We start from the raw sequence: 12,173 nt of genomic DNA, 5'->3' as shown, positions 1-12,173 counted from the left end.
CCTTCACTAGGTTTAGGCCTCTGCCTTTCCAAGACCCGCCCACGCCAGGTCTAAACCCCGCCCATGCCGCCCGCACCAAACTGTGACGTCTTTTAGGTCCCCTCTAGACAGGCTGTAGCAATTCACTCACAGCCCCTCCAGGTATAGGACCTTCTCTTCTCAAGGGCCGCTTATACGTGCCCTAAACCCCGCCTGTTTTAGCTTAGCGTCCTTCCCCTTGGCCTCGGACGGCCCTGCCTCTTTCAAGTCCCTACTTCCCCGGGGTTAGGCTTCGCTCTTCTAGACCCGCGAGCGCCAGGTATGGGCCCTTCCCTTTAAAGACTCATCCACGCCGCGCCTGGGCCCCAGCTGCGAGGCATAGGCTCCCTTCAAGGCTCGTCCAATCCCAGCTTTCCGTTTCCTTCTTTCTTGGGGGCAGGTGCGGTCCAGGCCCGCCCACACGAGGCTTAAACCTGCCCACTCAAGCCCCGGGCATCGCCCCACTCCAGACCTCACATTTCAAGCCCCTCCTACTTAGTCCTTGGCCGCAGTGGCTGCGGACGGAAGACCCCATCTTTTCCTAACTGCAGGCCCCATGTGAGGGGCCTGAGCTGTAGCTAAGAGGAGAGAAGACGACTCAACAGCTTCTCTGGAACGTCGTGCGTGGTTCTGGGCCAGCCAGCACACATTTCCTGAGCTGTCACCCCCGAGGTTCGGGCCCCTTGGTGCCCAGAAATCCCTGTCAGCCCATATCTCAAGTCATTCCTGGGTGGGCTGTTTGGGGCTGCAGGCAGGCATAGGTGAGTCAGAAAGGGTCGGAGGTCATGGTGAGGGCTGAGGGGAACGTATAGAGGCCAAAGGAGTTTCTGACCCCCTTTCTCTTCGTTGAGGGAGAGCTGGTTCCTTCTCAGAGCTGGTTGCAGCGCCCCTGGAGGAGAACCCCAGGTGTGCCTGTCCCCTTCTGCATCCCCAGCTCTCCCAGCAGCCCCCAACTAACCGGGTGCCCCTTTAGGTCTTGTTTGCATCTCTTCAGTCAAAAACAGGGGGCCAGGACCACAGGTCACTCCCCAGCCGCCACCCCCCCCAAGCCGCCGCCCCCCCCAGCCCTGCCAGCCAGAGGCCCCTATGACATTTCCCACCTCCTTCCCCTCTCCCCTGTTCTCCCACACTTCCCCTGTCTCCCCATCTTTTTTCTCTCTCTGTCCTTCTCTCTTCCTTCCACCTCAATATCCTTGACCCTTCTTTGCGTCTTTTCCCCCATCCTCTTTCCCTCCCTAATGTCCCTCCTCTGTGTCTTCCCAAATTTCTCTTTTCTCTGGTTTTTTCCTTGGCCTTTCCCTCTCTGTTCTCACTAATACCACATCTTGGAATTCCCAATCCCCCTTTTCTCCACCTCACACTTTCCCTCACACTCCTCCAATATCCTCCTCTCCCACCATCTCCTCTCTTCATTATGTTCCCTTTCTCTTTGTCTCCATATACCCTTGTCCCTGTTTCCTGCCATCTTTCTCTGTCTCCCTCTCCCGCGCCTCCTCTCTCTGTGTCTCTCCCCATCCCCCACCCTTCACGGCCCCATGCCCCCTCCCCACCCTCTCAGCCAAAGCCTACAGCCCGGAGTTTTACTTCGACACCCCCAACCCCACCCGCAGCCACAAGCTGTCCAAGAACTACTCCTATGTGCTGCAGTGGACCCAGAGGGAGCCTGATGCTGTGGACCCCCTGCTCAACTACAGACTCAGTGTCCGCCAGGTGGGCCAAGGGGGATAGGGCCGGGGTGGGGGTGGGGGCGTGAGGAGGGGCAGGCTGACCCTGGGAATGTCCATCAAACCATGAGAAGTAGTTGGAGGCGGGGCTTGGACACATCTGACCCCCTTGCAGACCACACTTTAGAGCCAGAGAGAAAGTTTTCTGGACACAGCAGCAGAAGCTGGAAGGTTTTAGGGACCCTCTCTGGCCCCATGCTCCGAGCCCTGCCCTGAAAACTGGGCTGGGTCTGCTGGGTTCATACAGAAGAAAGGGGGCAGAGCTAGCTCTGCTCACAAAACACAGAATCTACTTGTGAGTCAGGAGCTTAGGGTGGGGAGGGAGGCAGTTTTCTCCACAGGGTCTCTAGAATGCAACAGTGGGCTATGCTGTTCTTGTGTCAAGTTTAATTCCATGTGGTTCTTCCGCCCAAGGGGCAGTAGGTGTGGAGGGTGAAAGTGTGGCTCTGGGGCAGACCGCCTAGGCTAGAATCCTGCTCTGTGTGAGCTAGGGCAAACCGCATCTATTTGGCCTCAGTTTCTTTATCTGTAAAATGGGAGTCATTATAACGTTCCGCCTCAGAAGACTAGAATTTTGAGGATTGAGTGTGTTACTAATGGCAAATCACCTTGAACAGAGCCCAGCACACGTTTATTGTTCAATACGAGTTGCTATCCTGTGTTATTCAGATGGGCTGAGGAGGGAGGTGCGGTAGGAGTGATTGCCCTCTCTCACAGATGGGGAAACTGAGGGTCTGGTTTCCTCCTTTTTATTCTTTCTGCTCCCTGCCCCTGCCCCCCACCGCACCCTCCAAGTCACACCAGGGCCTGGGCCGGTGCTGTGGTGGAGGGTGTGGCCATCTGGGCATCTGGAAACACCCTGTATCTGCAGCTGAATCAGCACAACGCCATGGTGAAGGCCATCCCAGTGCGGCGCGTAGAGAAGGGGCAGCTGCTGGAGTACATCCTGACTGACCTCCGTGTGCCCCACAGCTATGAGGTCCGCCTCACACCCTATACCACCTTCGGGGCTGGGGACATGGCCTCCCGCATCATTCACTACACAGAGCGTAGGTGGTAGTGGTGGTGGTGGGGTGGGAAGGGTGGGCTCCTCTTTTCCCCAGGGGATCCCCTTCCAGCCTCTCCACATGGTTCCAGAGCTTGGAGCTCCCCGCTGTGCAGTGTCCTACTTTGTCACTGCAGGGTAGGCCCCTCTGGCCTCCAGTCCTGGTTTCAGGAACCCTGTCCCCTGGTCCCAAGCCTGGGCACCCTCTATACAGTCCCATACCTCAGTTCTGACTTGGTTTTCCTGCTTGCTTTCCCAGCCATCAACTCTCCCAACCTGTCAGGTGAGAAACCTCCCTCCCACTTCCCCTCCCTTTGGGGACACAAAGACTCCCTTGGTGGGTGGAGAGGACCCTGGCAGATACCCAGAGAGAAAATGGGGGTGGAGGCCAGCAGCTGGAAGGAGAAGCCAAAGGGAACAGGGCTGGGCTTGGAGACAAGTGCATCCAAGATTCATTCTGGGGCTTAAAAGTGGGGGGCGGGGCACCTGGGTGGCTCAGTGGGTTAAGCCACTGCCTTCGGCTCAGGTCATGATCTCAGGGTCCTGGGATCGAGTCCCGCATCGGGCTCTCTGCTCCGCGGGGAGCCTGCTTCCTCCTCTCTCTCTCTCTCTCTGGCCTGCCTCTCTGCCTACTTGTGATCTCTCTCTGTCAAATAAATAAATAAAATCTTAAAAAAAAAAGTGGGGGGTACAGGTGGGGGACATCTGTAACTCAAGGCCTCTCGTCCTCAATCAGCATCCTGATCCTATCCCTAGAATCACTGTCCCAAGAAGGAAAACAGAGAGACCAGACTAATCCATATCCCCCATTCTCTGCAGCAGGGGTCCTCAATCTGAGATCCATGAAGCCCCCCACCCCACCCACAGGATCTGTGTATAGAATTCAGGGCATCCATGAACGTGGAACGTGGAAGGGCATACAGTTACTTCTTTATCTTCCCTTAAATTCTGGCAGAAGTTTAACATCTTTAGTGACGACTTCAGACAACAAGCCAGGGTAGTGTAATCACTACCTGTGACCCTGTCATCAGGACAAAGCCGAGGTTTGCACGGCACCTTAAAGTTGTTGTGGCCCTTTCTGAATATCATTTACATCCATCGGGACTTTGAAACCACCACAGTTATTAGAGCTAACGCTAGATCTTGTTTTAATTAGATAAAAAAGAAGCCCACTGATTATCATATCACAAACATGTTTTTTAAAATATTTTGACAGCTATACTCAATTTAAGTGATTTCCTTTGTGACCCTCTGTATTTCATTGTGTGCATCTAAAATTATTATTCTGAGATGGAGTCCTTAGACATCACTAGATAGCAGAGGTCTGTGGTATACAAAGGTTAGGAAATCCTGTTCTGGGGAACAAATTTGTCAGAGGCCCCGTTGCCTGGTTTCTCAAGCCCTGAGATCCTATCCTAGGCCCATGGCTTTGGTGCACAACACCTGCCTCAGGGTGATCAGGGAGGGCGAAGCTGGGCCAGGTGGCCTGAGGAGCCTGACCTTCTTTGTCTCCTCCCCACCCTTGGCCCAATGCAGACAACACCTGCCACTTTGAAGATGAGAAGATCTGTGGCTACACCCAGGACCTGACAGACAACTTTGACTGGACACGGCAGAATGCCCTCACCCAGAATCCCAAGCGCTCCCCCAACACTGGTCCCCCCACTGACATCAGTGGCACCCCTGAGGGTGAGGACATGGACTGCTGCAGGACAGTTTTTTTGGGGGGGGGTGTATGTGTGTAGCACCAGGGAATCCCAGTCCAAAGGCGGGGACACAATCCTGTCCTCAGGGAGCCCCAGTCTGAGGGGGAGACACAGCCTTGCCCTCAGGGAGCCCCATTCTGAGGGGGAAGACGCAACTCTGCCTCAGCAAGCCCCAGTCTGAGGGAGGAGACACAGCCCTGCCCTCAGGGAGCCCCAGTCTGAAGGGAGCCACAGCCCTGCTCTTAGAGAGCTCTAATTTGATGGGGAGACACAACTCTGTCTTCATAGGGACCCAGAAGAAGAGAAACTGCAATAGGGTTCGGAACTCCTAGCCTAGACTCCTATGCTCTTCGGTGAGGCAGGGAGGACGCGGTGGATGGGTGAGGCACCTGGGGTCAGAGGAAGCTCAGGCAGTGAAAGGATCAGATGGTTAGCGGCTGGTTGGGGTGAGGAGGAGGCTGTTGGTGCATCCCCCCCCTCCCCAACAGGCTACTACATGTTCATCGAGACATCAAGGCCCCGGGAGCTGGGGGACCGAGCCCGTTTGGTGAGTCCCTTGTACAATGCCAGTGCTAAGTTCTACTGCGTCTCCTTTTTCTACCACATGTACGGGAAGCACATCGGTGAGTCGGGGGACCAGGTCATCTGCCCAAGGGTTGTTGGGGTGGGGAGGAGAGATGGAATCCACGGGAGGCTGGCACGGGCCCATATGAGGCCTGGGCTTCCTCAGCTTGGCTAAATCACAAATCCTTGGAGGGGGTGTAGGCAGAATCTGGGCAAGGGAGGAAGCCAGAGCCTGCTCATTCGAGGTTTTCCTGAGTCTGCAAACAAAATGGTTCCAGCAGGACAAGATGGAAGCCTTGGAGGAGATGGCGAAAACAGCTAAGAGGGTGCTGGTATTGAGCACCTGTCAGGTGCCTGGTGATATCCTGGGGGCTCTGCATCTGTAGTCCCATTACCTCTCACAAACACCAGGTGAGGGAGGTGTTACTATGTAAATCAGAGAGGTTCAGCATTTTCCCCGGGGTTAACACAGCAACCTGAGTTGTCTGACTCCCCCAAGCCCTAAGCTCAAGGTTGGGGGGGGTGCCACTCTGTAACCAGTGAGGGGCAGTCCCTTTTCCCAAGGCTGGGTGGGCATCTGCCTTCTGGGAAGCCACCTCAATCAATGAGGCCATCATTCAGCTGTCACTTCTTGAGACAGGCATCGGGTGATGCAACAAACAGGGAGAGGAGTTTCCCATGCTCCTGGCACCTTCGGTCAAGTGGGAGACAGATGTCTAATTAAACCGGATACGACTGAGTGACCACTGTGACACATGCCCACAACAGGACAGGGGCCAAACAGCTGATAACAGAGACCAACGCTGGAGGCTTGGTTATGGACAACTCTGCTGAGGAAGTGACAGACTTTTAAAATTTTCATTTATTTGTTTGTTTACTTCTTTACGGGACAGACCATGTATTCTGTATGGGTCAGAATGTCCAAAGGGCTTATAATGAGAGTCCCCTTCCCATCCCAGTCTTCCTGCTACCTAGAGCCCTTCCCCAAAGGCCATCAATGCGCTAGATTTAGGGACAGGATTCCAGAAACTTTTTATGTATATAGAAGCCAGCGGAAGATTTGAATTCAACCCAAGGAAGACCCCGTAAACATCAGATCTGGACAGGAGGGCTTTCTAGTAGGGATGCTGTGGAGGGAGCCCCCTGTCCCATGTCACGTGACTCCTCTGCTCTGCCCCTTTCATCACCATCTCCTCTAGGCCTCCCAGATCTGATCTGGCCCCTGCCTCCTTCTCTGACCTCATCTTCTTCTTTTTTTTTTTCCAATTTATTTATTTTCAGAAAAACAGTATTCATTATTTTTTCACCACACCCAGTGCTCCATGCAAACAGTGCCTTCTATAATACCTACCACCTGGTACCCCAACCTCCCACCCCTCCGCCACTTCAAACCCCTCAGATTGTTTTTCAGAGTCCATAGTCTCTCATGGTTCACCACCCCTTCCAATTTACCCAAAAGCACATACCCTCCCCAATGTCCATAATCCTACCCCCCTTCTCCCAACCCCCCTCCCCCCAGCAACCCACAGTTTGTTTCGTGAGATTAAGAGTCACTTATGGTTTGTCTCCCTCCCTATCCCATCTTGTTTCATGGATTCTTCTCCTACCCACTTAAGCCCCCATGTTGCATCACTACTTCCTCATATCAGGGAGATCATATGATAGTTGTCTTTCTCCGCTTGACTTATTTCGCTAAGCATGATACACTCTAGTTCCATCCATGTTGTCGCAAATGGCAAGATTTCTTTTCTTTTGATGGCTGCATAGTATTCCATTGTGTATATATACCACATCTTCTTTATCCATTCATCTGTTGATGGACATCTAGGTTCTTTCCATAGTTTGGCTATTGTGGACATTGCTGCTATAAACATTCGGGTGCACGTGCCCCTTTGGATTACTACGTTTGTATCTTTAGGGTAAATACCCAGTAGTGCAATTGCTGGGTCATAGGGCAGTTCTATTTTCAACATTTTGAGGAACCTCCATGCTGTTTTCCAGAGTGGTTGCACCAGCTTGCATTCCCACCAACAGTGTAGGAGGGTTCCCCTTTCTCCGCATCCTCGCCAGCATCTGTCATTTCCTGACTTGTTGATTTTAGCCATTCTGACTGGTGTGAGGTGATATCTCATTGTGGTTTTGATTTGTATTTCCTTGATGCCGAGTGATATGGAGCACTTTTTCATGTCTGACCTCATCTTCTACCACCTTTCCCTTGGCTCCCACTCAGCTCGAGAGAACACTGGTCTCCTTGCTTTCCTTGAAATACTTGAGGCAGATTCCAGCCAAAGAGGACTTTGCTCATGATGTTCCTTGGCCTGGAACATTCTTCCCCTCCCCTCATTCAAGGGACTTCTCTGAAGTCCCTTGACATCCCCACCTCAATACCTCTTTATTCCTTTCCCTGCATTATTGGCTTTATAAAGCTTATCACCAGTAGAAGTTAAACTCCAGGAGGGCGGGGTCCTCGCCTTATTCACTGACATATCTCTTATGTCTAGAACAGTGCCTGGCACATAACAGTGCCTGGCTCAGCTAGTTGAGCAAATGAATGATAGGGAGGTCTAAGGTTCTAACCATGAGGTTCTCTGAAAGTCCTCTTTCAGTTGTGAGGACCATGGTAAAGAGTTCTTTATTCAGCATTTAATTATTGAGAACCTGTTGCAATTGGCTGCAGACCTTCCCTCAAAGAGCCCAATGGGAGGAGAAGATGTGGATGGCTCTGTCACACCAGAGAGCAGACACTGGTCTGGGCCTGGATCACTGAAGTAGAAGGATTCAGGATTCCTAGGGAAGCACAGGGGACTCCCAACTCAAGCCTAGGAAGACTTCTTGGGGGGAAATGGCATTTCAGAGAGGCCTCAAGTCACAGGAAGGATTTGGCCAGGGCAATCTAGTAGGGGAGGGAGTCTCCAGCAGTGGGAAGAGGCTGAGCAAAAGCCCAGAGGTGGGAGAGCTGGAGTCTGTCTGTCCAGACTCCAGCATGGAGTTTCCTCTGGCTTTGCAGATGGCAAGGGAGGCAGGGAAGACAGTAGTGAGCAGGCCCACCCTTAAGGGAGGCTGCATGTCTTGGGCCCTGGCTGAGGCTGTGAAAGGTGGTCAGGAATGTCCTGAGCAGGGGAGACCATAGAGCTGATGGGCTCCTCAGGAAAGGGGGTTGAAATTCAATTTTTGCTCAAGCAGTGAAGAGAGAGGTTCCCCATTAGTGGCCTTGGGGCAGGGTGGTGGAGGAGGCAGAAAAGATACGGGAATTGAGGGGGATAGGAAGGGGGAAGAGCTCCAAGAGGGGGAAGAGAGAAGGGTCTCTCGGTGAGGATCCTGAAAGGTATTGGGGCTGGGGTCTGTTGAAGTCTATGTGGCACCTTCTGGCCCACTCTGGCTGGCTGCAGTCCTCTGATGGGCCCATCTGGTGGTGAGGGTCCCCACCCAGGCCTACTCTGCCTCTGGGGAAGTCTGTGTTTCTTGCTGTCCCGTTCCCTCCTTCCCCCTCCCCTCCTAGCCCACCTGGCAGCTGGACAGCACCAGCTGTCCCCAGACCTTGTGTCTTTCTGGCCAACTCCTTTCATCTCAGGCAGGTAACATTTGGTGGCTCTTCCCCAGCGGGGGTCTGTCTATCTGGTGTCACAGATGGTGTGGCTTTGTCTCTGGGCAGTGCCATGGAAATGCCAGCCACCGGGCGCTAAGATTGATTCCCCTTCCCTCTGAGCCAGATCCTTCCCATCACTGGGGACTGGAGGTAGGCTGGAAGAGCTGGAAAGGGGCATGACGTTGCCTGGGTGCTCTTTGCCAAGTCACGATCCCCTCCCCCTTTTCCAAGGTCCCCAGCACCTCCAGAATTCCAGGCCCCTGTGGCTGTGGGCACAGGAGCTCAGTACTCACAGGCACATGCCCTTAACGTTTCACTTCCTCTCTGTTTACTGTGGCTGTGTAGCACAGATACAAACCTCTCTCTTTAAAGCAACTCCCTCTCATTTTCTTGGCTTTGTCCAAAGTGTGAATATTAGAGAAATCGTGAGTTTGAAGGACTTGCTTTATTCATTTCTCAAAACATATCTCTAAGTATCAAAATTTTTAAAGTCCATTCCTGTGCCTCTAGAAAAAATCATCCCATGCCTGGGGTGTGCCTTGTGTGCTTTGGGAATCCTGCTCTGTGCTCAGTCCTGGGCCCCACTGCGTGGGACAGCTCCACTCCAGAGGAAGAAGGAGTGTGTGTGTGTGTGTTTGGGGTGGGGGGATTAGCTGAATAGAAAGGAAAGGAAGGAATAAAGGAAAATCTGCAAGGCTTCCTGATGAATTGAAGCCTGCTGCAGTCCTCTCTGTCCTGTTCCTGTGTTGTGAGCCGGGGTATAATGGGATGTGAACCATTCTGGGCTAGTGTTGCAGCAGTGGCGGGGGAGGGGGGCCTCGTCCAGATCCTCACTGCTCCCCTCTCTTTATCCCCACCATAGGCTCCCTCAACCTCTTGGTGCGGTCCCGGAACAAAGGGGCCCTGGACACACACGCCTGGTCTCTTAGTGGCAATAAGGGCAACGTGTGGCAGCAGGCGCACGTGCCCATCAACCCCAGCGGGCCCTTCCAGGTGAGGCTCTCCCAGCCTTCAGGCCGGTGGTCTGGCCAGGGAACACTGAGGAAGACTCGGGTTTCCTCCCAGGAGCTGGGGAGAAACTTGGGAGGTATGGGGGCTTCCAGTGGACTGAGGGGAAGGGGTTAGGGGTTTTCTCTGGCAGAACCCCTTAATCCTTGCTCTCTGCTCTCTGATCCCACCCCAGATTATTTTTGAGGGGGTTCGAGGCTCTGGCTACCTGGGGGATATCGCCATAGATGACGTCACACTGAAGAAGGGAGAGTGTCCCCGGAAGCAGATGGATCCCAATAAAGGTGCAAGATGGGGAGGGAGGGAGGACCCAAATCTGGGAGGGCGGGCTCTGTGGGTAGGCACCTGTAGGTGTCAGGGCTGAATGGCGATTCAGAGCGACTGGGTGATGGGACTGGGTGTCCGTGACTGCATGAACAGATGCTGGTGTGTTTGGGTGGGACATTTGGCTCAGGTTTTGGGGCATTTGTAGGGCAATGAGAAGACTAAACTGTGCCCTCCTGTGAACTTACCAAGTTATCACAGTACCTAGATGCCTCCTGTGCCTGCCTCGGGGTATGTCTGTGTATGTGTGTGGGTGGGGGGGGGTCTAGATGTAAACCTGTGCCCCACAGGAATTTATTGAGTGATTACCACGCACCAGTCAGGGTGTAAAACCCCATATATGTGTAATCTCAGGTCATGAGGACAAGAGTTCCTGGGGTGGCACTGATGGTTAGACTTATTTTATAGAGGAGGAAACAGGCCCACGGAGGTCAGGTGAATTGCTCCATGACTTAGTGAGCTGCAGAGCAAGGTCCCGGAAGGCTTAAGTTATCCCCCACACCACCCAACCTCACATCTGCGCTTACAAGCGTGTCTATGTGCAGTGAGGGCAGTGTCCCCCTTTAGGTGTCCCAGAGAGAGGGTGCAGCTTGCTAGTCCCTGGCCTGCCGAGCTGACCGGAGCCCTGGCCTGTGTCCCTTCTTTCTCTTGTCACAGTGGTGGTGATGCCGGGCAGTGGAGCCCCCCGCCAGCCCCACCCACAGCTCTGGGGGCCCATGGTCATCTTCCTCTTGGCATTGCAGAGATGATGAGAGCTGCGTGGCCCCCCCACCCCGCCCCCGGCACACCAAAGTGTCCGCATCGTACCAAAGACTGACCCCCGCCAGCCGGGGTGCCCAGGGGCAGGGCCGGCCTGCCAGGGAGGGGGCCTGCACTGGCTTCGAGGATGAGCAGAAAACAAGGACAGAGGCCCCGCGCTGAGGCCCTGGAGACAGTCGTTCGACACACGCATACACTCACTCACACACACACACAGAGATATATTAAAGCACAAGTTTCTATCTGACCTGCCAGCACCTTCTTTTCTGCGGAGACAAGGGACTCGCCAGAATGGTGTCCGCCACCCCAGGGACCTCGGCGCCACGTGGGCCTTGTCCTGGCTGCACCTGTGGTGTGTTTCTGACCTTCCCTCATTCCTCAGACCATTGGCTTTACCAGAACGGAGCCAGAAGGGGAACCGACTCAGGAGCCCACCTTGGCTGGACTCTGGGACTCCCCGGGATGGAGGAGGCCAGGGTCACAGGAGGCCAGGGGGTACCTGGTGAGCTCCAGCGGGCAGTGCAAGGGAGGCCAGACACCTGCTGCATGCCCTCTGTTTTCAGGGCAAGGGCTGGAAGGTGGAGACCCCAGGTCACCTTGATCCCTTGACCTGTTCTTGGATGTCATATCCTCCCCGCACTGCACCCCCTTTGAAGGGACCCAGCACAGGGTTTTGGGCCTGGGCAGTCTGAAGACTGATACCTTCCTTCTGCCCCATCTAACCCCACCCCACCCATAAGGAACTGGATTCCCGAGAGCACAATCCCCACCTTGGTCAGCAGGCCTAACCTTAGCACCCACCTGCCTCTCAAAGGAGTGGGGGTGGGGTGGTGGTGGTGGCCAGACATTCCCCGGGGTGAGGCTTGACTTTGAGAGGATTAGAGAAGAAGGCCTGTTTTTGCGAATTCGTGCTCTCATGGCATTTGGGAGTAGAGTGGAGACTTCATTTCTTCTATACTTGGCATGAAGGGGTGTGCTGGATAGGAGGATGTGTGTAAAGGGGGTACCCTCCTCCCCCTCCACTGCAAAGCACTGGCCCTTCCCTGCCCAGGGGCAGTGAAGGAGGGGTTTGCAGAACTGGGGCAGGGAGCGGGGCAGTGGCTGGCCTCTGTGCTGCCTGGAGCTAAGCTCACGTCTGGAACTGTGAAAAGGCTCTCTATCCACGGGTTCTGGGTTGGGAGCCTAGATGGGCACAGTGGAATCTAGCCCTCTCCTTCTCTATGTCACCCCTGAGATCCCACCCCACCATCCGTGGGAGAGAGGAGGCCCAGCCCCTTCCAGGAGGAGTCTCCAGGCACGTGTCCATGGGGCTGTGTGTGTGTGTGTGTGTGCGCGCGCGCGCCTGCCTGTCTGTGTCTGTGTAGCACTATGGATACCTCTCTGGGCAGGAGTGGGTGCCAACGTGAGTCTGCACGTGCAATTACACATATTTGTTTGTG

At 54.3% G+C, this 12,173-nt stretch overlaps 1 protein-coding gene across 1 annotated transcript in view; it reads left to right on the top strand.

Moving 5' to 3' along the window:
• The window catches only part of MDGA1 (MAM domain containing glycosylphosphatidylinositol anchor 1), a 57,206-nt gene extending 45,365 nt beyond the window's left edge, over nucleotides 1-11,841 (top strand). Inside the window, exons 10-17 of the mRNA XM_044250362.1 lie at nucleotides 1,577-1,728; nucleotides 2,614-2,791; nucleotides 3,047-3,070; nucleotides 4,324-4,476; nucleotides 4,982-5,116; nucleotides 9,506-9,636; nucleotides 9,827-9,935; nucleotides 10,633-11,841. Of these exons, the coding sequence (XP_044106297.1) occupies nucleotides 1,577-1,728; nucleotides 2,614-2,791; nucleotides 3,047-3,070; nucleotides 4,324-4,476; nucleotides 4,982-5,116; nucleotides 9,506-9,636; nucleotides 9,827-9,935; nucleotides 10,633-10,724 (974 nt within the window). The 3' untranslated portion in view covers nucleotides 10,725-11,841. The remainder of the gene's footprint in view (nucleotides 1-1,576; nucleotides 1,729-2,613; nucleotides 2,792-3,046; nucleotides 3,071-4,323; nucleotides 4,477-4,981; nucleotides 5,117-9,505; nucleotides 9,637-9,826; nucleotides 9,936-10,632) is intronic.
• Nucleotides 11,842-12,173: the final 332 nt, after the last annotated feature.

Source organism: Neovison vison, chromosome 1 (genome assembly GCF_020171115.1).
Source record: "Neovison vison isolate M4711 chromosome 1, ASM_NN_V1, whole genome shotgun sequence".
In the NCBI taxonomy this organism is placed as follows: Eukaryota; Metazoa; Chordata; class Mammalia; order Carnivora; family Mustelidae; genus Neogale; species Neogale vison.
The sequence above is the reverse complement of the archived record's forward strand: the minus strand, read 5'-3'. Positions and strand labels throughout refer to the sequence as shown.